The 24,583-nt window shown below is 42.5% G+C and overlaps 4 protein-coding genes across 4 annotated transcripts; 3 read left to right on the plus strand and 1 right to left on the minus strand.

The window, feature by feature from the left end:
* The first annotated feature begins 26 nt into the window (after positions 1 to 26).
* Positions 27 to 3,986, plus strand: LOC145911854 (uncharacterized). Its single transcript, XM_082999296.1, has 8 exons — positions 27 to 87; positions 160 to 210; positions 616 to 684; positions 762 to 924; positions 1,170 to 1,368; positions 1,892 to 2,033; positions 2,227 to 2,714; positions 2,964 to 3,986. Exons 1-8 carry the CDS (start codon positions 27 to 29, stop codon positions 3,984 to 3,986), a joined length of 2,196 nt encoding a protein of 731 aa, XP_082855422.1.
* A 1,562-nt stretch (positions 3,987 to 5,548) lies between these two features.
* LOC145911692 (uncharacterized) lies at positions 5,549 to 10,333 on the plus strand. Its single transcript, XM_082999108.1, has 11 exons — positions 5,549 to 5,672; positions 6,050 to 6,127; positions 6,644 to 6,772; positions 6,887 to 6,982; positions 7,158 to 7,193; positions 7,369 to 7,428; positions 7,638 to 8,144; positions 8,378 to 8,616; positions 8,780 to 9,011; positions 9,124 to 9,603; positions 9,921 to 10,333. The coding sequence occupies exons 1-11, from the start codon at positions 5,594 to 5,596 to the stop codon at positions 10,142 to 10,144; spliced, it is 2,160 nt and encodes a 719-aa protein (XP_082855234.1). The 5' UTR covers positions 5,549 to 5,593; the 3' UTR covers positions 10,145 to 10,333.
* Positions 10,334 to 12,422: 2,089 nt separating this feature from the next.
* Positions 12,423 to 15,262, plus strand: LOC145911522 (uncharacterized). Its single transcript, XM_082998903.1, has 6 exons — positions 12,423 to 12,471; positions 12,646 to 12,708; positions 12,768 to 12,933; positions 13,214 to 13,412; positions 13,512 to 13,653; positions 13,791 to 15,262. Exons 2-6 carry the CDS (start codon positions 12,651 to 12,653, stop codon positions 15,173 to 15,175), a joined length of 1,950 nt encoding a protein of 649 aa, XP_082855029.1. The 5' UTR covers positions 12,423 to 12,471; positions 12,646 to 12,650; the 3' UTR covers positions 15,176 to 15,262.
* A 3,488-nt stretch (positions 15,263 to 18,750) lies between these two features.
* Positions 18,751 to 21,517, minus strand: LOC145910581 (cytochrome P450 CYP12A2-like). The gene is made up of 6 exons (XM_082997766.1): positions 20,943 to 21,517; positions 20,687 to 20,865; positions 20,384 to 20,600; positions 20,072 to 20,272; positions 19,442 to 19,960; positions 18,751 to 19,303 (listed from the first exon to the last, which is right to left on the minus strand). The coding sequence occupies exons 1-6, from the start codon at positions 21,386 to 21,388 to the stop codon at positions 19,096 to 19,098; spliced, it is 1,770 nt and encodes a 589-aa protein (XP_082853892.1). The 5' UTR covers positions 21,389 to 21,517; the 3' UTR covers positions 18,751 to 19,095.
* Positions 21,518 to 24,583: the final 3,066 nt, after the last annotated feature.

Consider the following 24,583-nt stretch of genomic DNA (forward strand, 5'->3'; position numbering starts at 1 on the left):
ATACTTTGCAATTATTTTGCAGAATCATGAAGTTGCACTTCTTTGTGTTCGTTGCCGCATTGGCCGGCACTGCAATTGGACAATCAGGTAATGTATGTTTTTTTGCATAAACCATCGAATAACCGTCATAATACCTTAATAACTTTTTTTTAATCTTAGATGATTGTTCCACCCTGAACGACTTGATTAAATACGGAGAAATAGTGTCTGGTAAGTTACAAAACATGCATAAAGTTATTTACTAAAACGTTTACCCACCATGTTTTGTTTAACTAATACAGAATCGACTGCACCATGTCAAATTGTCCATCTCATTGTGCGGTATATGTTGGAGGTTGCTACACAAAAATAGGTAAATGCTGTTTGAAAATAACATATTTAGTACAAGTGCTAATAAACGACATATCTGGACTTCTGGAAGAAAAAAATTACTAAACCTTAAGAATGATTGTTTGTCAAACAAATAAGTTATTGTTTCAAATAAAATTTTAAGAAGAGTCTTTCGCAATAAGCCGGTTGATTTTTCATGTTTGCGAAATTTGTATCCACAATACACTATTGCCTCTAACATTTAGTTCTTTCTTTGAACGACATTACATTGCATCTTTATTACAGTACCCATGGCCAAATTGCTCGAGCTGTACGGAGACTCAAGCAAAGTGGCAACCGGCAGAAGTTATGGAGGTAAGAAGAAAATCAAGCAATCCTGATTATAATTTCTAATTCGAGGCTAAGTTCGGTGTCTTGTTCTTACAACGCAGGTCCGCCATCTTTGTATTCCTACCCTCCCGTGATTTTGCCTCCGGTTTTTCCCCCACTGGCGCAGTGCCCTAAGCAGTTCCCGGAAAACTGCGGTATCAGCCAGCACGATCCTAACTTATACAAGCTTCTGGAACCGCCTGTAAACGTCCCATACTGCAACAGGCAAGTCCAATAAGGTTCAGCAAGAAAATATGATGTAAAAAAACTTTGCAAGTTTCATTATAATCCTGATTTAAAATACAAAGTGTTATTCAAATTAGTGTTCAACCTGCTATTAGTACTGAATGATTACATGCTCTACTAGTGTTTGACTACAAACTTTAACTTGTAACCTAAAAACATACGATGACATAGTCCCCAAACTCTTGTACAGTAGTAAATTTTTACGCTTTAAATGTCGTTTTTAGGCTGCCTTGCAGCAGGAGTAATCCATCATTGGACACAAATAGTTTCCAGTGCCACTCGCAACCAGGTTGTTATTTTGACAACGGTCTTGCCGCGATTCGACGAGCTGCCGGCCATAGCGTTCTCCCCGGAGTCCCTGTATGTCATCTGGCCATCCGTAATAAGGAGTTCCATCGTCTCGCCAACAAATATACAACAACGGTGAGTTAAATAAACGATATATGTGATATACATTATTTGCCTTTTCTAAATTGCATGAAACTTTCCACTGACAACGCAACTAGTCTTGACATAGTTTCTCTTATTCGTCAATAAAGGTAATTTCTGAAATTGTCCTATATTAGAAACAGTAATAACGGATTTACACATAGTTCAGAGAATAAACAGGCTTGCCCATACTGCCTAAAACATTAACATGTTTTATTTTGAAATTGAAAAATGTTTCGGCAGAAACTCATGTCATCGTCAGTTTAATGGTTGAACTTGCCCTACATTATTAACATAAAATAATTTCAGAAATATAAATTTTGATGTATGCGGGGTTGTTCATTATTCGTACTGAATCGAATGACGAGCACGTGGCATAAAACATAACCCGAATAGAGAGACGCGAGAATAAGGCAGCGCGCGCTTAAATGGCATAACCTGCGACGGTACAGCATTTTTATACAACATGTCGCTCCCTTTCAGTACACAGTAAAGTCTAAATTATTCGTTATTTTAGAATAACAAGGCATGGGACGGAATTTTCACAAACTGCTTCATCCAGCAAAACGCTGAAGCCATCCAGAGACAGCCGGCGGGTTGTTACATGGTCGATGTCCTGCTTTACATAGGAATTAAGCCAAAACGAACAGGGTGGCTCGGTAGGGCTTTGCTGACCTGTTTAAAATATTTAATAGAATTAAAATATTTAGTTGTTGCTAAGAGAAACGATTTAACAGAATGACGTAATATCACTTAGCAACATTTTGTGTTGGAGAGCGTCACTCCTATCATAAAATACATAGGGTTATGCATCACTTAGATGATCTATAAAATAATTGTTATTATCTGCAGGAATTACCAAGACCGAGTGCTCATTCATCGGTGGCTGCTACAAGTCAGGGATTGGTTGCTACTATGCTGCTAAACTGCATAACGTACAAGTCCGTGCAGGCCGTGACACATATCGGCCTTCCACACCATCACCCAAAGATATTTTTGGCCAACCTATGTGTCTTCCTTTGAGTCAACACTCTTCCCCACAAGACTTTCTGAGCGGTTACCACTACTGTCGCCAATCAGGCTGCGTGTTGGATTCATCAATAAACCACCAACTCATTCAATCTTATCTTCTCAACATTACAGCAAGTGTTGTTCCCGATCACCTCAAGCACGCCTTCTACAACCTGGTGATCAGTGGTGTGATCGCACCAGACAACTGGCAATATTACTTAAAGAAGCTCCAGGCCGAATACGTGCCCAACCCTTACAACAACAACCACGTTTATCCCGGTTACAGTCCCCTAAGCAACCTGAATCCCATTATCGCCTACAGACTTAACGTTTCTAATGCAGGCACTGCTACCGGTCGCTTCTACCAGACAGGAGGAAACGTAGGTTACCCACCACAAACTGGAACCTACCCCGTTTACCCACCCCAGACTGGAGGCAACCCTGTGTACCCACCACAGACTGGAGGCAACCCTGTGTACCCACCCCAGACTGGAAGCAACCCTGTGTACCCACCACAGACTGGAGGCAACCCTGTGTACCCACCACAGACTGGAGGCAACCCTGTGTACCCACCCCAGACTGGAGGCAACCCTGTATACCCACCCCAGACTGGAGTCAACCCTGTGTACCCACCCCAGACTGGAGGCAATCCTGTGTACCCACCACAGACTGGAGGCAACCCTATGTACCCACCCCAGACTGGAGGCAACCCTGTATACCCACCACAAACTGGAGGAAACCTTTTGTACCCACCACATGGTGTCCCTACTTACCCGAATGTGCCAAACTACCCACCATACAACCAATATCCCCAACCACCAGTTTATCCTCCGTTTTACCCGACGCAACCTATTTGCCCTTACAGAAACTTCCGGCTGGGTTCTCAATACGTTCTGACCGGAAGTTTTGCAGGGTGTTGTGAGCGACACATGTGCTACATTAACAGGAATGACGTGAACAACCAATACTCAGGCGTGGCGCCCTACTACGCCGAGTGGCAGATGTGGTCAGCTTGCTCGGTATCATGTGGTGGAGGACAACGTACCAGGGAACGTCGTTGCGTTTCTTACAAAAAGGAACAGTGCCCAGGCGATGCGACCCAGACCCAGGTGTGCAACCCGGATGCGTGTCCTTTCTACGGCTCATGGAGCAACTGGGGATCGTGCAACGCGGCGTGTGGGGGTGGAAGTCAAACCAGAAGCCGCACCTGTCACCCAGCGGGCAACGGCTGCACTGGTGACGCGACTCAATCACGAATCTGTCGAGAAGGTGCCTGTCCTACTCTCAGTAACTGGTCCGAATACTCCGCTTGTAATGCCCATTGCGGAGTTGGGAAATATAACCGTACCAGAACCTGCGTTGACGGTGGAGCTTACGGCTGCCATACTGTTACCGAACCACTTGTGAAAGTCTCCGACTGCGAAATATTCTGCGGCGACCGAGTTGAAGTCTCTTCCACCCCCTGCGTATACCCGGGTTGCCATGTGACTAAGACCTATGAATGTCGATACTTGGGAGGTCCCGGCCATTGCAACAATTTTGTATCCCAGGAAGTGGTTCGTTGTCATGAGAACTACTGTCAATTTTTATTCGGAAAATAAATGGATGTTGACGCTGGTATTATGTGAATTGGATTAAAGTGAAGTTCTTTGTTTTTCGTCATTGTTGTGATCTAGAAAATATAATATATTCCTTGCATTGAAAAATTATGATTGTTTGTCGCAAGTGTGTCGTATAAACAACGACCTAAGCATGCAGAGTACAACAACACAGTGAAAATACGTAATTATAACCAAGTTGAACGAAACACACTTTCAAAAATACATAGGGGTGGGTTATGAAAAAAAATGATATTTCGTACTGTTGCAATCGCGCTGACGAAAAAGTTAATTGTCTTGGGTATGAGGAAAGCAAAGTTTAGTCGATTGGGTAACATGGTCTGCTAGTCAAATGTTGCCAAAGATGAAACACAGAACAGGTCGAGAACTACATCACACACAAATTTTAAAATGCGCTACTTTGTAGAAACGTCAGTAGAATTATCATCCTATCAACAACAACTGAGTGAAACGCAATAAGTTACAGTTTTCTATATTCATCTTATATATAAACCAGATGGTACAAAGTGTATATATACAAAAGTATTTCTAATATCTGTCCTGGATAACCGTCGTACACATTGGTTTATGGTATATATCATGGAGCTTTAAACATTTTAAACTGAAGACAACATTTCCCGAACCATTTGACAGGGAACTCATGTTCTTGTTTTTACACGTATTCATAACAATGAAATTGCTTCATCGTGTGTTTTGTGGCGATCCAAAAGTACGTTTTGTTGGTTTTCGGTCATGAAGTTGCGATCGCAGAAGTGGTCAGATTAATTTGTATTATGTGGCGGACGAGAACAAGTTTCTTACAAAGATGAAATGGGCCAGGGTGATGCGACCCAGACCCATTTGTGCAACTCGTAAGCGGGGCCAACCGAGGATCTTAGGTAAAAACAAATACCTCCGTATAAATATACCCCGTTGTGGAACATCAAAACCTTAGTAGAAAGTGCGTTGACGTTGGAGCTCACGGTTCCGCCTTCGAGATTTATGTGGCGACCGGTTGAAGGTCTATTCCACCCCTAGCGTTCTTCCTGGACAGCTTTGCAGCCAAGAGAAAATAACTGCTTGAGGGCTTCATTTTTTGTGAGTTGGGCAAAGCTGCGCTTTTGGTCTGGCTAAACTAATATTTTATTGCATTTAACTTGTGTTGTATGTAGTGTTTGCCTCATTGTGAGATGATATGGTACAGGCATGGAGACTGCGGCTGTATATGATGCTGAGGGACTAACAATACTAACATACGTGATCCTTGAGAATATAGCAATATCGGCAGTTCATATTGATTAAAATTATTACCACATTGTCGTCATAAACCTTCTGCGTAAAACTCTTAACACGTGTGATAGAAGACTGCATCCTTTCTCATTTTAGGAAATGCTGTGATGCTGCGGCAATTAAATTCCTTATTAACTGCAACAGAAGGCAGTGGTCTCTATTTTTGTGCGGTTTTGTTGTCGCGAACATTGACGGTTACCAAGTGGCTACGTATGTGTTGCAATTATATACATTTTAGCATGTTGGTTTTAATATTTGTTTCTGCACTGGCTTAGGTATGTCAGCTTGATCGTGATCATTAGCTCGAGTATAATTTAGCGATGGCCAAACTTCACTGCTTTTCGTTATTTTTTCTGTTTTCAGTCACCGCGGTTGAGCTTTTTGACACTGTTAGAAATGGTGAGAAAATTTGGTAAATATACTTTAAAGCAGCGATGTTAAACCCAAAGCCCGCAATTTCTGTGAGCCTGTATATGAACTGTTTGTACGAATGTAAATTTGGGTTTGTTAAAAAAAGAAAAATATAGAAGACACATCAGTCAAAATCTTGAAAGATCTGAGCTTCAAGAAATAAGCAAATTTGCAATCCATTGTCTGCAAAACGTGTTGTAAGCTATGAAATCAACATTGGACTCTTTAATATTTTAAAAAAGAAATGATTTAACCTCGATTTTTACTGCGCGACCCTTTTCGAAAAAGCATCAGTAATTATGTATTTCAGTTGAACATCACAGCTTCAAAAGACTCAAAAGATAAGTTTTTTTTCCCTTGTATAGAAATCTTCAAGGATCCACCCAGAATAAGTCGACCCAAGAAACTTACAACAAACCTGGATTTAATCTCGGATAGTAAAGGTTTGTGTTGTCTACGATTTCACTAAGTTCGGCGTGTTATCGCACAATTTAGCAACCTCACTGTACTGCAACCTAAAAGGAAAAACACAAACGTGGTTACCCAGGTTTTGATAAATGCACTATAGTTGTGGTAGTATTAGTAGACCTAATCATAAACATACGGTTCGATCAAAGGCGTAGACAGTCAGAATTTTTGTGGGAGTCAGGTTTATTGTAGGATTGGCAACTAAAACATTATGGTTCAATTTTTTCACTACAATGCAAAAATTTAAGAATCTTTATCTTAGATCATTAAGAGGGGACATTTTCCCATTCACCTCTCCCTGGATACGTCAATAAATTCGATCGTCCAGCTGTATGGTTTACACCCATAATTTCAAAGCAAATTTTATTTTTGTCTTGCTTAACCGTGGCGAAATAAGTTGATAGAGGCACAAATTCAAAACTAAAGATTCAATAAACAGCGTTTGTTCGATAATTCTACGATTCAATTTCTTTTGCTATTTTGTTTCCCAGCTGGCAAACCAGACTATGCTATCAAGGTGGACTTCAACTTACTGTCAGGTTGTTGCTACACCGTTAAAACGGGAAAATGCTTAGATGCAAAGAATACAAAGCTGGCAGCAAACCATAAGACATTTTGGAGTAAGTTTTGACATGAACTGAGTTTTGCATATGTTTATGAGAAAAAATCAAGTTGATAATTTTGATATTGGCAGATACAGGAAAAAATCAAATAAGTCTGTTTTACAAATGCAGATTTCAGACGGTTTTGCAAAATTCGTGGTATTAATAAATGGAGGAAGGTCAGCTCAGAACTTTATCAAAAGTTCAACCTCACTTATGTCTCGGGAGGTAAATGAGTAGAAAAAGAGATTGAAGTTTATATTCCTTGCTATAAGCAATAGAATCATATTTTGCATTGCCTTTAGTTTGGATTGCATTTATTGCTTTTATTTGGGATTGTGGCGTTTAGTGCTTTTAGTTTGTTGCATTTTTGTGTTCTGATGAATATTTTTGTTACCTTTAGAGAAAAGGATAGAAGTTCATTCCTGCACGGGCAATGGTATGGTAATCTTAAACAGCATAAAAATGCATGCAACAGAAAATATTAAACTGGACAATTCTATGTAAAAATAAATTAATTACACGTGCAACAGTAACCCGTAGATATGAATTTGAAGTCCAATGATACGTTAAGTTATAGGCAAACCTTTGAAGAATTGTGTTTTATATGAAAGAAAGCCTGGGCGTGGATTACACGGACCCAATTGTATCAACCCCGTTCACTGAAATATCGCGTAAGTTTATGCATAATGTGTTTGAAGTAAAACCAATGTGAAAAAATAATTTCGTAGAACATAGTTTATTGCATTTAGGAACGTCTTTTCCAAGGCTGTAAACGTATTTTCACACTGATTAAACTTTGGGTTGGTTTTGATCACGTCCCGTCGATTAAAACAAGTGGTCGACTAATCTGGTAATCCTACGTTTTACTTCCCCTTGGCAGAATTTGAGACGGAAGTTGCAGAGAAAGTTGGTGCCTTCTTTCAACCAAACGTGACTGAAAATAAAAAGGATCTGCTGAACGGAATAAACAATCTTGAGACCCACCTTTGGACACTGGCCCAAGAAAAAGCACAACCACTAGTAACATCGACCACGGTGCGGTCCGATTGGAGTAGTCAATACTCCATTATTCCTCTGAGCAATTATACGATCCCGGAGGTTGGAAACGTGGCCACTCAATTGTTGATGCTTAATGGAAGCACCGGAGGCAGCCGAAAAAAGAGAAGTCTCTCGTCTCCTGTACTCTATGTCTTCACCCAATATTTCTTTGATCATCATACAATGATGCCTTTCTATCCCCGCGTATCCACTCACAGTTCCTTCTGGCAGAAATCCAACTTTACAACCAACCATCCTACTGCGGTTGCTCCATACATTAACATCAACGTGTACAAGCAACCTAATATATCGGTCAACACGGGTGTTACGTTCAGAGTGAACATGACAGGTACTTTCAAAACTCTATTTTTGTCTATTTTTTAAATCTATTTTTGTTACAGTTTTAAATGTTGAAAATTGAGTGATTAACACTGCTGGTAAAGGAAGTGCGCTATTTTTTTACTACTACAGCAAAAACAAACTCTTTTTATGATACATTACAATCGTTGCTGAAAATATCGCCTTAAACTCGCGTATGCAAATACGCCTTTAAACAATTGCAGTTAATGATCTTTTCCGCAGCGGACACCACACTTCAAAATGTCGTTGAGCCGTGGCTGTTTCGTGAGTACAGATCGTGGTTTAAAGTTCTGTCCTTCGAATACATTTGTCTGCAAATGGATTTCGCCCAACAAATCTTCTCTCCAATCGGGTGCACCAGCATATCAGTAAATGCAGTGGTCACGTGCTCCTGTGATCAAACTGGTCTCTTCACCGTTGAGCCGAGAGTGGTTGCGCGTGTTAGGCCGCAAGGCTATGACGTGAGTGGAATAATGTAATGGGCACAGCACTGCACTATTATGCGTCTGCTGTACTGTTTTACAAGCTCGCTTTATGTTTTCAGTGCGTTGCAACATCAATCTAAAAAGAAAATAGTTCTAATTCCACAGGCAACTAATTTTACCACCCATATTTTTGCTTCAGTTGATCTTCTACGTGGGAATGGCCATTGGGATCCTTCTTCTCTTCGTAACATGGTTGGCGCTCATCAAGTTTGGCGGGCAAGTTAAGAGCGAACGAGTGACGGTGCAGACCAACCTGGTGATGGCGCTGTCTTTACTCCACCTCGTGGTCGTGTTGGAGCAATCGGCAATTCAAAAGAAAACCTCGTGCGAGGCTGTCACATTTTTCACTCACTATCTCATGCTAGTCACTGGTTAGTGGTTTCACAGCAATATCCTAAAATACACCATATCGGCTTTATCTGATTAATTTAAATAACTAATGCAATAATAAAATCTTTTAAGATACATGTATTTACTACGCAGCTTGCTTCGCCCTGATCGAAGGCATCGCAATCTTGTGCAACCTCAACAATCGCTCTCTTAGATTTGTCCGATTAAACCGATGCCGCCTGACCACAGTCCAGCTCTGCGTGGGATGGTTTTCGCCTATGCTTTTTGCTGGCATCGGTATGGCTATTGGGTTTCCAGCAGGCGACTATATTTCAACACAATGGCGCGGCTACGACCGGTGCTGGATTCAAGAACAATCTTCCATACTAACAGGCGCTGTTACAGCACCAATAGCAGTAATCTTTGTCTGTTGTTTTGCTTTGTGCGTGCCAATTTTCGCATTTGCAACTAACGACAGTCAAGAAGCAAAAATCGCCAGAACAACTCCGGCTTTGTCGTATGACGCCATGACTGTCGTTGACGTGGACACCGATCACGTGCTTCGTATGTTGGTTGAGTACGTTCTGCTCTGCATCGTGCTGATGGTGCCGTGGATCCTTTACTTCATACCCGGTGAGCATAAAGAATTCTCCCAATTTTACCGAAAGTCTATTAAGAGTTACATAACTAGGTGTTAGTCAAGTCGGTCTAAGCTATAAACACGCAGTTGGTGTATTTCGGGCCTGCAAATTTTGAGACCAATGGCAACCCTGGGTAAAACAGTATTAGTGTTTAATAAGATATACTTAGGTGTACCTTGCATGAAAAAATATTTCAGAATTAATTTACACAGACGTCAACCGCTTTCGCAATAAATAATTTCGTGTCATCATTTCAACCTGTTGCATCAACCTTCACTAAAAATAACTATTATTCCTATCTTTTTTCAGGAATTAACAGCATTGACGTCTCATTGCCTAAAATGTACGCAACAGTGGTGTTTATGAGCGCACAAGGCATCCTTGTGTTCTTCGTGTACGTCATCGGAAGTCGTGATGTACGTCGCTCCTTTCTGGGCAAGGAGGGAAATTATCCTACTCGGTATTTTCTCTACTGGTACGGACCAGAGCGAAAAAACGAAGAGGAATTGAATACAATAGATTATCACTATTAGAAAACGTTGCTAAACCCATAATTCCAACCATTGGCCCAGGTATCTGGTGCTCAGTTTGGAATTAAAATTAAAATATATTACTTACACATGTTTTGGATTTGGTCCATTTTGATGGATATATCTTCGTTCGGATAAACGAGTAATAGATTGTGCATCAGGGGCACGTGAACTTTAGTTTTTTAATCTTTTCATGTATTTAATGTATTCATTTCTGTTTTGTTGAACGTTGCACTAACATAAAAGCAAAAAAATTATGAAGATTAAAGTTCCGAAATTGTTTTGTACATAAAGCAAGTGTAATTTCGCCCGACGTGTTTATTTGTTTTGTTTATTGATTCGCGTTTGTAGCTTTTGTGCTTGTTTTTGCATTTATTGTAAATAAACTAAAAACATGGTTTATATTTGTCGGTTTATTTTGCATAAGAAAATTTTGCCTTTTTAAAGTAAAACCGTTCGTTCACTCCAGCTTTTGATGCTTCTTGAAAGTTTATGTTTTTGACATTTTGCCGAATTAATCAACGTTGCGTTACCACTTTGTAGCGGAGATGCAATATCAACATTCCACTGCTTTGTGAGAAGAAACGTTATTGCAGACAAATTCGAACGGAAAGATCTACTTGTGCTGAAACAGTTATGTTTAACATTGCAAAAAATGCGCATTTTGCTCTGCGCTTTTAAAATGCTAATCTCTCCAGCAAACGACGCTTTCAGGACGGGCTGTAATGGTAAAACACCCTATCTGCTGAGGAAACATAACCTAATTTTGAAAATCAAAAATTTTAAGATCGGTAGTATGTATAATGCAATCATCTGACATTCACGCTTTCTCACACTGGTTCATGATTTTTTTTTCATTTTTGGCAAGCACTGCCAAATTTTTCACTGGTAAACACTGTTATGAGTTTTGGCATAAGAGCGATGTGATCCAAACAAGGTGATTTGGAAGTGAGACATCGAGGGTTATTGCTGCACGACCACCTGAACACAACGCAAAAATCGTGTCAAACTGGTGGTTTTGGTGAAACGACAAAAAACATATATTGAGCGACACATCATGCATATGCAATATAGATTTTTTATTGGTTTCGATTTGGGACATATAAAAATAGATGCACGACAAGTGTAATTTACGTCTGCGCACTGCAACGGCAACGAAGGACACAGTTATTCTTCCTCGAATAATTGCCGGTCTCGAAATGGCACGTCGCGTAGAACTCGTGTCGGATAACGTGGAGATTCGGAAATGCAGAAAATTATACGCTCGCTACACAGTAAGCATTATATAGTTCCCGGTTCGGTCATCGGTAATCATTCTGTACGTGATTGGAAGACAACCTAATTTTAATTATTTTAAATAGCTAAAATTTGAGCTCGTGGATACAGGAACGGCGCACTTAATCACCAGTTCCACCATCGGCGCTGCTTATATATAGGAATAAAACCGCTCTGTGGTTACATGCATTCGCCACTAAGATAAGGGTTCAACGGAAAGCCTTTGTAGTGGATATTGCAATCAGAACTTTAGCAACAAACGTGCTCTGAAACAAAGAGAAGATGCTAAGATTATTTTTGTTAACTTCGCTGCTCGCGATCACGGCAACAGCTGTAAATGGAGGTGGGTTGTTTTTAATTTTAAAAATTGATTAATCTTCTGATTTGCGTAAATTGGTATTTTGCTCTTTTTATCTAAAAATTACATAAAACACTTAAACCCGGTTATTTTGTTTAGATAAGTGTGACCTCATTGAAAAACACATAAGGAGTGGAAAGTTCAACGATAGTAAGTATTTCGCAACATATAACTGTTGTTATATAGGTTTATTGGCTTCACAGCCAAGGCATTCCGGTCCAGCGAGCTGCATGAAACACTAAATTTGTTACCGTTAAACTTCTTAATCATTGTGCAGAGGCCAAGTTGGTGTGCTACAAGAACCCGTGCAAAGCAGAAGGCCCGGTTGGACGCGACGATGAATGCCCTGAGCATTGCGAATCCCACAACGGGGGCTGCTACGGAAAATTCTGTAAGTCGGACGAGCCCTTTGTTTCTACGGTTGTAAGCTTTTTTGTAGTAGACAAACAAGTAATAAAATACGAAACATTGAAACATGTCTTTAGGGCTATTAATTTTTTACCACAAGGTGGTGATGTTGCTCTACAGTGGCAAGGCGTAAACACATTTTTAACACTGGTAAACATACACAGTTGCTGTGACAAACAACGATCTAGCTAGCAAAACATCTAAGTAAGACTTCGTGAACACTATTTAGTCGTTATATTAGGTTGAAACAGCTAACTATTAAACGTGATTGGCTCCATTTCTTATGTTGGTAAATATATTTGCAGTCATTTATTTGGGTCTTTGTTTCTTAGAATTTGCTTTCCGAAGTGTTTTCTGCTGAATATCGTTGAACAAAACCTCACCGCAATAACCTTAAAGCGTATAATTTTGCTGTCTTGAAAATATTCCATAAACTTATTATAATTGTTTGCTATTTTTCCAGTGCCGATGTCCACTCTGGAAAGTATGAATGGCAACAAAGTAGCAGGGCGGAGTTTCGGTGGAGGTAAGACTTTCTAAGGTGGTTTTAGTCACAGTGAATGTGACTTTGTTTTCTGCAATTAGTTGGAGGCGGGCTTTACCCATATCCCTCCGCTGGACTTCCCCCGATCCTGCCCCCCTTCCCCCAACCTTGTCCAAAGAAGTTCCCCGACAACTGCGGCGTCAACCCCCACAATCCCCATTTGTTTAAACTTCTCGAGCCCCCTGTGGACATACCCTACTGCCAAAGGTAATCATTCACTTATGTTCTGTTATTCTGTGTTGAAGTGCATGTCGCAACGCAAAGGATTAAATCCACAGCTACAATGCGTCTGCTATATTAAAAGTTTACATATTGGCAATGCAATTTTTCCCCACAGCAGATACATTTTAAGTTTGTATCTTACAACGAATAGATATACTAAAGTAACATGCCATATCCCCTCATGCACGTTAGTTGTCTTCCTAAATTAGTTATTATACCGGGAATCGAAAACGTTAGACCGAACTGACACTAAATTACTTTTCAGAACTGCGTGTAGTAGCAGCAACCCGAGTCTGGAAAACAACAGGCTCGCTTGTCACTCACAACCAGGTTGTTATTTCGACGTGGAGCTGGCGACCCTGAGGCAAGCAATCGGATACGGCGTCCTGCCAGGAGTCCCTACTTGTCATCTTGCTATTAGGAACGTAGCCTTTCATCGCATCGTGCGCAACTACTTGCAAACGGTAAGTTTAAGTACGTTGCACGAAACATCTTCTTATGGTCAAAACAAATTGTGAAAAACAACGTTGTTACATATGAAGTAATCTGGGTTCATTTCGCAGAGTGGAAAAGAGTGGAACGGGTTATACACACAGTGTTTACTCAGGCAAAACAAAGCAGAAATCGCAGAGCCTAACCCCGGGTGTTATATGGTCGACGTATTCCGATACATCGGTATTAACCCCAAAAGAGCTGGTTGGAGAGGTAACAGTTATTTTTCATCCCCTCTTGAATCTAATTTTCCGATTCATGTCGTATCCAGACAAAATCTTGACAAAGATAATTTCCTGTTTGTACAACGGGGTTCGGTTACGAAAATTTGATGCAAGTTTTTTTCAAAGGCATTACATCTGACGAGTGCTCTTTCATTGGCGGTTGCTTCCGAGCTGGCCTGGGATGTTTCTACCCAGCGCGACTCCACCACGTGAAAGTACGAGCTGGCGAAGATAGGTACAGAAATCCAACACCAATCGCACGTGATATGTATGGCCAGCCGGTGTGTCTCCCCTTAAACAAACACTCATCGCCGGCTGATTTCCTTGATGACTACCACAATTGCCTTCAGGCTGGGTGTGTCGTCGACCCTTCAGTGACCTACCAGACCTTGTACGACCACTTGTTAAACATCACCTTAACATTGGTGCCCCAGCGCTTGCGCCAGCGGTACTACGAGCTTATTCTGGAGGGTGTGGTGGCCGCCGACAATTGGAGGTACTACCTCGAAAAACTTCAATCCGAACCACAGGGGCCCACTTATGGGTTTCCCAGCCACGGTGGAAACAATCTTGACTTACTCGCTTACTCTCTCGGTATCGGCAGGAAACGCAATGCTGCTGCCGGAAGATATCACACGCAAAATTCTCCCCTGTCGTCGACTGGCGTTTTCCCTGGGGCTTTTCCATTCCCAAATCAACACCCAGTCTTCGGCCTCCCCGGCGGAAACCCGGCCCACCTGCCAGCATATATTCCACAGGAGCCATCTTGTCCTTACCATAACTACGACATCGGTTCTTTCTACCCTTTGAAAGGAAGCCTATCTGGATGTTGTGAGCGCTCAATCTGCTACATCCCAAGACCTGAGCTTGCTCATCAGTTCTCAGGAATCGCCCCTTATCTCTCTCATTGGCAGAAATGGTCTGAATGCTCAGCGACCTGCGGTGGCGGACAACGTACCAGGGAACGTCGCTGCGTCTCCTACAAGCATGAAAGCTGCGGGTCCGAGGCCGCAACCCAGACGGAGCTGTGCAATGACCACAAGTGTCCCTATTTCGGTCCATGGGGTTCGTGGGGACCGTGCGACGCCGCCTGCGGAGGTGGAAATCAAAAACGCATGCGATCCTGCCTTCCAGAAGGTTCCAAGTGCTCTGGAAGTGGAGAGGAGAGTCAAAACTGCCGGACTGGCAATTGCCCGGACCTAAGCACGTGGACAGCATATGGAAACTGCAGCGTATCTTGTGGAATCGGTGAAAGAAGACGTCAACGTGCATGTGTCTCAGGTGGTGCCTACGGATGTTCAGCCGTAACAGTGGCCCTTAGTGAGACGGCGCGATGCGAGATCTTCTGCGGCAAGCCAGAAGAAATTGCTACTACCGCATGCGAATATCCCCAGTGCAAAGTGACCAAGTCTTACAGATGCGTGTATGAAGGAGGCGTCGGCCACTGCAGAGATTTCAAGCAAAGCGAAACCAAACGCTGCTACGAAAATTATTGTCGCTATTTTGGATAACTTATTGTCTCATTATATGTGCTATATGAACCGTTGTGCATGTCGATGTCGTTTTACTGTATATCGTGAGGTGAATAAACATATGTTGCATAGAATTTCATGATGCGAACTTTTTCCAATGAGACGTTCAGCTTGTCAAAGTTTGACGATGCCACTGCAATGTTTACAGAGCGACCCATCCTTTTATGCGTGCCACACGCGCTGATACGCGGTCGCAATAAATCCGGTAATTCCCACGGATTTCCAGTAATTGCGGCAAAGCTTAAATGCTTCCTGTTCCATTTTGGCAGTAGAAACTATGATGCCAGCACTTTTGATTAGAATCTAAAATATTTCGTACCATCTGTTAAACCAAAACAAAGAATCTGTGTATTACGGGCAATTGAATGAGCGATCAAACTACGAAATAAATATTTAGCTTACAAGATTGTGTTACGCATGGATTTGTTTGTAACATGTTTTCGTGAAACAGGAAAATCAGAATCGTATGAGGTGTTGCTACGGATCACTTAACAAGCAAGTTGAGCACTTGATTACCACCGAAATGCGTTTGTTGACGCGTCTTGCTGAGAAAAATGTTCCGCTTCGTTTGTTCCAGGGCATTTTTTATCCTGTTACGTTTTTTGGACTTTTTGTTAAGCGTTGCGCAACCGTACTGCGAGTTGATGCAACATTGAAAAATATGTTGAGAAACCACTCTGGCACAATCGTACGTAGGACATTACGACACGTTGTTCCTCTTTTGTCAACATAAAAGCACCCAAATAGCAGTTTAACTGCTTATGCAGCAAAACTAAACCAAAATACTGTAAGGGGAATCCTGCTTAACTGAAAGTCATGCGGTTTGAAGTTGGTTGTGATCTTAGCGACATCCGTGCTTGCCTGGCACTTCCCAGCCCTCGAGGTACTTTCCGTGAATGTCAGCGGATAAATCGTTTCACTGTTCCGAAACACAAGCGGACGAAAGTCTAACAAAAGGACCTTCACAGACAATTGGAGCGAGACTCGCGGGACATGTGGTTAGCGATCGGGTTTGTGTGCTTGCCGAGGATCATCTTCCAGCAACTGCCTGATTTCAACCCATTTTAAGCCGGTTAGCTCGTCGATTTACGACAAGTGTTCGAGCGGGAGCCAATCATTTGGCTGCGTCATCGGATTTTGTGACGATGAAGTGACGCGACCGTGTTTCGTTCAACAACAGTCCCAATCGCCTTTGCATTAGTTGTTACTATCGACGACACTGTTGATATATGTCGTTAGCGGTATTCAGCGGTTTTCAAAGGCGCTGCTTTCCGACGTTAGCCCATCGCTGAGGTCGATGAGGGCACTCACTGCATTCCGTACGAGTTAGTCGCATTTCCTGCATTTTAACTCGACAATCATGGTCCAGACGGACTCAAAATGATGTTCTCTGTAATAGCACATCCTTCATTACGTTGCGAAATTTCCTCAAGCGACATAGATCGTTGTTTGAAATGTTTACAGCCGTGTTCTGTGTATACTATGTACACAATCTCAAACGCGTGGGCGAGGAACAATAGGAACAATTTTATTTTTACAGTTTGACCGCCACGATTCCAACATCTTGGGAATCAGAAAAAAGGGCTTATTTTTCGATTGACGAAATAGACCAAAGCAAATATACGTAACGCTTCCAACATAGAATTTCTTCCCAATATGGGTTTGTCGGCGGTAATAAAACTGGATATTCTTGGTGTATGACGAAACAGTATTGGCAACGTTTCTAAGTAACGCTCGTAAGTAGGACAGAACGAACAAAACTTGTATTGTTTACGGACACAGTTATAAACGTGTCTGTCATTCTCAAACCACACGCCCATAGACGTTAGAGCTTTTAAAAAAAGACCCAATAGTTGATTTGCATTCCTTGGAAAATACCACCAAGCAGGGAATTGGAAATTGAATTCTGGTTGCGACAACAGGGAAATGCCAAACCAGTGGCCAAGTCTATAATTGTCGCAGGGGATTTGTCCCATTGCTTCACGCCAGTAAATTCAACTATGGGATCCAAGAGTAAAAGACATCCAAATTCGCCATGCCAACATCGTGAAACATGTTGATTGGTCAATGGCCTCGCAATTGGGGCGGGGCCAAACGCATTCTCGGTAAAGAAAACGATCGCCTTTATTTCGCAAGCGGGAAATTGCGGCCCTGAAAGTGGCAGATTGTCACAATTACGTCCTTGCTGCAGATAGCGGCGTCCACGTGTTTGCCCGCTACTGATACTCGGCCAGCCGTTATCACCCCGTGCGCGCAACGTTGCACCAATACAAAACCTTGCTGACGAACTACAGCCCGATAGTTGTGAAATCGCCCCGGTTGTTCTACAAGCCTTGCGTCAAATGCCTGAGCACACATTGATGATGGTTCTTCTTTAATCATTTTATTTGCGTATTCCCGCCATCTGACGTCACCGGCGCTCGAGTGACGTAGTTTTTGCCGGTGCTTGTTTGTTCCAGCGGCACCAAGTCTGCGTTTTGCTGTTATACAATCATCTGCGTATTGGGTTTGCGCATCTCAACATATGGGTTGCGAAATGCTCAATTACCTGTTTTTGTATTCGGCGAAAGCAAGCATGGCAAGGTTTCGCCAGATTACCACATCCTAATTACCAAATTATGGTGACTAATGCCTATTAGGACAGTCAAGTTTCCTGAAACAATTTAATTTTTTTCATCTAAACATCCTGTTACACCCTATGATATATCGTGAGGTCAATGTGATAACATGATCTCAATTGTGCAACAGGAACTGGCTTTAAAAACTACAATAGCCCGCCGTCGTTCTCTGGCTTTAGGGCCAAGATCAACTTACAGTGAAATAGATGAAATTGGTGCCGATTGGAGCGCGGCGGTTTTGCCGACAACTACAAACACCGGGTTGCCTCATTCACTCCATTACGTCATATTGCGAGTCATGAGGTAGAAGCGACGATGACAAGGTAACACACTTATGTGCGTTGGCGATGTTTTCGGATGAGCCCCCAAATCGGTTAAATATAGGACGAGAGAAAACACTTCACGAGGTTCCGGAAGGTTCTGGCATTATGTTACACAAAACAAAATTTCCTTTTTACTTAAATTCAGATGAGGTCAACGACACAGGTGGAAGTCACATAGAATTTTATTCGTGCTCGTACGAAAACACACTGCAGGAGATAAAGGTTATATATCGTGTGAAAAATAGTTCTAGCCCAAGAAGTCACAAGGCCCAACTACGCACGTTCAAATACTTTGCAAGTCGTTGGCCTCAAGAGAAGCAATATTGTGAGCTAAAAGTAAATTGCTTTCTGTCACGAAAAGACCAATGGCTTTTTCGCGACATTTTTTGAACGTAACTAAGTTTAGTGCATTTTCGCTGAGAGTATAAAAAATATCTCATTGGTAAAGTGCTGGCAGGACTCGAATGGCTGGATTGTTCCTACCTAAACACTTTGCCCGATGTTATATTTCCAGTCACGCCGACGGGGTTCTGGACACTTTTCGGTATTAGTAATTTCCTTTTTTGTCTTGCACTAAGATTTGAGGTTTGTGAAACGCAAGAAACAACATTGATTGTATATTTAAACGTATTTTTATTGAAACATTTCAACGCCAACACAAGCAACCAAATAAGCAATACGTAGAAAAACCCTTTTCTGCGCAGTTATGTTTATAGTTGTACGAGTGACTCGAATAAATAAAATTAAAAGAAAGAATAAATAAATAAACGCATTCACGCGTGAACAAAAAAAAGGAAAAATGGAAGATACTGGTAGCACCACAACTGGGAAGGTAAAATAGAAAAATAAATAACAGTAACCGATATACAGTAGAAGTACAAAATATGGGCAGTGTGGAAAAAAGTAATTAACATATATGAAGTGATTACCGTGGAACAAAAAAGCACAAGATAAAAGCTTACAAAGGAACAAAACTGAATTGCGCGGGCTTGTCGGCTTTGTTGAACAGTCTGACTTTCGTTTCCATTTTGCCGTATTTAAACTCGACCCGGTAGTTCTTCAGAACTGCCCGAAAGAGCAAATCCATCTCTTGCTCGGCGACTCTTCTTCCTGGACACTGGCGAGCTCCGTGTCCAAAAGGCGTGAATGTGAATTGCTCAGTACATCTGAATGACAAAGCACGTCGTTAGGATTTAAATTGCTTTGACTCACCGCCAGAAACACACAAGTTTGAAGACCATAAACCTAATATGTTTTCACAACCGCACGTTTTTACCACAATCCATTGTTTCATAGAAATTTACCTGTTCGGGGAATTTCTGTCCATCCATCGTTCGGGCAAGAACTCATCCCCCTTGGGGAAATACTTCTCATCTTTCAAGTTCATGAGATGCGAGGTGTAGCGCACTGTTGTCCCCTTCGGCACATTGTAACCAGATAGCACCAGGTCTTTGCTGGTCTTGCGCATGTTTGCGTAAGTCAACGGGTTAAGGCGAAGTGATTCCCAAATGCACGCCTTCAGGTATTTGGAGAATTCGGTCGTGTGCACTTTCATTGGGCAACCACCTGTTGTCGCCTCCTCGTCTTCGCTCTCCAATAGATTGCGCAAGTGCTCCTGGTGTTTCGGATTCGCCGAAAGGTGGTAAAGAGTGAAAATTGCCGCGCTGGCAGTTGTATCAATCCCACCAGCCAACAACTCCAAACACACAGTGAGCGCCTCGTCTCGGGTGAGCGATTTGTTGTTTATTACGTGTTCGAGCAGGCTGTCTGGAATGTCACTGTCTTTCTTCTCCGAGCCTCGTTGCGTGATCTCTTTCAGCTTTCTGCGAAGGATAATAGCTTACATTACAAATGCAGCCAAACGGCAATACTTTGCTCAAGGCTATTCATGCATTCGTTATATGTTTTTCCCAGGCCCTAAAGTGTTGCGTTACCTGTCAACGAAAAGCCCGGCATATTTAAACTCGTCGCGTTGGCACTGGCGGAAAACCTGCCAGTCTTTGGTGTTGAAAATCTTCCAAGTGGGTACGCCGAACGTGAGACGGGCACCGTAGTCGAAAAAAATATCCATGCATTCTCGAAGCTTCTCCGCCCATGGGTTGACTTTTTCTTGCGAGTTTTCAAGCAATCCGAGTCTGCAATGGCAAATTAATTAGCATATAATTTCAAGTACTACGGAAGGGCAAACTTTTGTAAAATAAATCTATGGCAGTTGTGCCCGCAGACTTAACATTTAAAGTGTTTACCTTGTATCCAAGAGGACAACGGCGATAGATTCGAGAGCCCAGCGGTTGAGCCATTGTTCGAAATTGTTGATTTCGCCCGTTTGCTGATCTCTAGTCCTCTTCATGTGCGACATAAAGTCGTCCGTGACCTCACTTTGTGCCTTGCGGAATTTGGTAACAATGTGCATTGGAGAGATAGCGGGGTTTATGGCGTTCCGGTTGCGCAACCATTCGACGCCTGTTTTTAGAGAAAAGACGAGATTTGAAATAGCTGCAAGATTTATAGGTGTAGTCTCCTCAAACACCGCAAATGCCAGTACGTACCTTGCATGGCTGTGATTCCCACTGGGAGATTTTCTTGGTGTCGGCATTTCACGATTGCCTCGAGGTGCGGACGGCAAGGTGTTTTTCCTTCGTTTTGTACAACAACCCGGATGTCTTTGGGGTCGGAAATGTACAAGAACTCTTCGCTCATTAATTTCTCGCGGAAGATTTTTCCGTAACTGACAATAAAGTAAACATTGTTTTAGAAAAAGTTTGGCTTTTTCGGTGTTTTTCTGCACCGGTTTGGTATGCTTACTTGTTGTGGCGATCTTGCAAGGCCTTGTGGAACATTTTCGGCGAAAACTTTCCCAGAGGAGTGTAATCCAGCGCAGACCCAAAAAAGAAGATACCACGTGGTCCGGGAATAGCGGAATAACTTTTCGTCTGCGGTACAGAAGTTTCGTTCATCTGTAGCATCTCCTTCAACTTGCCGCATTTCTCCAACGCCGGGCGCAACAAATCCTTTGCAACCTCGTTTAATCTGCGATGAGGGATGCGCCTCAGGCTCGTCGCATCTGAGCTCGCAAACGTTGCGCTGGCCCTGCGTCTCTTTTGACATATATTCGTCGATTGAGCTGTCATGTTTGGTCCTGAAGATTCGTCGGGGACATTGTCCCTGATGGTTCGCAGGCCTCTGTTTATTAGTTTCAACGTGTTGCATTTACCCGCGCATCTGCGGAGTACTTGAGTCGGGATCGTCATTGTTTAGTCCAACAGTGCAAAGAAACTTATTACTTTTTGTTATCTGAAAATACGACAAAATGTTAATACACATTGAGAGTAACAACCCCTCCCGAATGCGCTGCGCATTCGCTGCACCTTCGTGTCGACTCTGACGCCGCTTATTTTGTGAGAACCTTAAACGGCATCGACTTATATACGCTATACGCCTGAAGAAAAAGTTTTTTTGTCGCCCCCGCAATACGTCATTCACCGGTAGACGTTTGACAAAACTTTTACCGTCAGATAAGGATTACGTAGATCGGCGCACACAATCATTTTCGACGGGCAAAAAACACAATAACACGTGACAAGCTAAAACACGGGACGGGAGCGGGTCGGCGCGGAAAGGATTTGCTGCCGCCCAACGTGGGTCGAATCACGGCGACTCTTTTCTCCCCAAAATTAAAATAACAGTTAAAACGGGCGGACTGTCTCCATTTTTGCGCACCTTTGTAAGATAACCGTTTCCGCTTCAGATGACCAGAGGTTCTTGACCCAGAAACTCACACGGGCAAACTGTTTTAAGACGCTCGTCATCCTGCGAAAGGGGGATTTATCGGACCCTAACTTGTACGTTTTGCGTGAAGCGAATTCACTAAGTATAGATAAGATTTTGCGTCAGACTATTTTACATGCCAAGGAAATCGGAGATACCTAACCTTTTCGAACTAAATCTGTCGAGCCACAAGGGTCTATTGCGACAACGATTTCAACACAAGTTTCGCTTCCCTGTTGTTAACGAAAGTACTAGAACTTATTTTCACAAAATACAACTTTAAAAGGGGCATTAGCCGCTAACAGATTGTCCCATAACCCACAAACCGTGTCTGATGTGCACAGACATCTGACCACCGCTCGTCACGTTGAAATCTATTTTTAGAAACTGTAACGACGGAGAATGTCCAATTAAAATCGCCAACATTCGGACGCAAATTACCGTAGTGGCTACCTTGCAATCTACCATATCGTGATTGCATACCCCGCATCGCTGACGAGGGTAAACAGCTTGTTGTGATTGCTGCCTCCCGAATGCAGCCGAACTTCTGCGGTCTTTTCTGCAGCATTTTGTCTACCCTAATTAGCCTCGCAGTGGGCCAAATCGCGTCACTTTAGTTAAAAAGGGATTTTGGCTGTTGTTTATCATTGGCCAAAACCACGTGCAAAATGCTATCTGAGAGAATCCTGCCACATGAACAGGCTGTGGTATGTTAATGCGATAATAACTCGTCCAAAAATAGCGTATTTATTTCTTAATATTGAACTAATGATAACTTGTAGGCATGCCGATGGCAATCATTTTAGTGCCATTGCCGCTTCCCCAAATTGTTACATTCTCGGGGAGACTGGCTTCGCGCCCAATGTGTGACCGAGGGAATATTATGTGGTTTCGTAATTGCTTTTGAGGGTGAATCGGAAAAACACGATCGCACACAAACGTCACCAAAACTGTGCGTCACTTGGGGATGCGATTTGTTTTCACCATGACGCCAGCCACGACTGTTTTTAACGCCACACGGGATCACTGAAAACATAAAGCATTTAACTATTTCGTTGCTTTCCTGTTTACTAGCCGTTAGGAAGACAGTGGGTTAATAGCCTTGGGAACGACGTCTGGCGTAAATGTGGTCATCATTGTTTTGGTCGAGTTATCGCAAACAGCATCGAAATAAGTTTGGTTATACAACGATTCGTCAATTCTCACCACTTTACTTTCAGGCACACAGTGCGTTTTCTTAAATCTCCATTCACATTAAAAGCCTCTGTAAACAAATCGACAGCATCTAGTTTTGGTCACGCCCAATGCCATTGTCGTGAAGTATGCTTGAGTCAACGGCTGCGTCACCGTGTTGGCCGATATTCACACAATACGACCGCATAGGTTTACGCCAACGATCGCGCCGAAGATTTCATCACTTCCAAAAAGATCGGATTTAGCGCAACCCACAACGGCAGTCTGGAGAGCTTGGTCTGGTGCTTAAACTTTCTTCTCAAACTTGGCGGCGATATCTCATGGAGTAGGTTTAGTTAAAGGCAGCATAACAATTCCTTGTCGTTTCAAAAAACAATAGCATATCGTGTTGAATTCACGGGACCAAGGAAATGTATCAAGGTATTGTCCTAAAACGAAATCAATGTTCAACCACTTCTAATGTCAATAGCACTCGGTGTTTGACGAAGTTCGTCAAAAGACCAGAGCGCATAATATTTTCGCCGCGCCAACTACAAACTTCCGTCTCAAACAAATGGAACCAAGCCCCAAACGTCAGCGACAAACCAAAATTGCCACCTGATAATACAAATCAATTGGGCACAATTTACCCCTGCTTGTAAATATGTGCTCGCGTGACCAACGCCACTAAGAACCCTGCCACAATCTACCACAAAACCTTTTTCCTAAACACGAGAAAGGTGTTGTAATGCCCCTTAATGCTGACTGGGTACGTGCACTATTGCTCATAGCTCTTGGGAGTTATTTGTCTCGTAAACATTGTCAAATCGCTTGTTTACTCCAGTAAGGCTTTGTGCTTCTCTATATTCGGACAATAATCGCCGAAAGCTCGGAGATGCTTTTTCGCCAAACTACCTCATCTTGGGACTAATATTTCCTTCCAAAGGAATGTGACGCATTGGGGGTTGAGTCAGTTTCCACTGGTCGGGAAACACCTTGGAAACCGTGTAAAATCTTCCAATTGATGCCAAAGTATCAAATTACTTCCGTCGTTGAAAGTCTGTAAACAGACTGTCTAGCTACGTAAGGAATTTTTCGGAAAAACAAAACACTATTGCACCATACAAGTTACCACTAAAAGCCAAATTGTACCGATGATTACAGCTGCCTACCAGTTTCGTTATGTCTCATGATTACAATTGCTTTCAACCTTGATATTCTCTCGCAGGTAACAACACACTTTTTACGGGCCACTGACTTCCTACCCTGATGTTACCATTCTGATTGGACACACCGCACGGGAACATGTACCTTTTTTGCTGTGATTCAGTCTAAATTCTGACCTTGTTTGTTCAGCAAACCTCAACCATACACCTGCAGTTCGCCCGACGCTCACTCATGCAATACCCGGCGTAGTTTGAAATTCAATGGTCCTTAAACAGTCAGTCCACTGCACATGGCTCACTTCTGTACCGCATCCAGTGAGATCCCCACGTTCACTGAAA

The sequence above is a fragment of the Ascidia mentula genome, chromosome 8 (genome assembly GCF_947561715.1).
Source record: "Ascidia mentula chromosome 8, kaAscMent1.1, whole genome shotgun sequence".
In the NCBI taxonomy this organism is placed as follows: domain Eukaryota; kingdom Metazoa; phylum Chordata; class Ascidiacea; order Phlebobranchia; family Ascidiidae; genus Ascidia; species Ascidia mentula.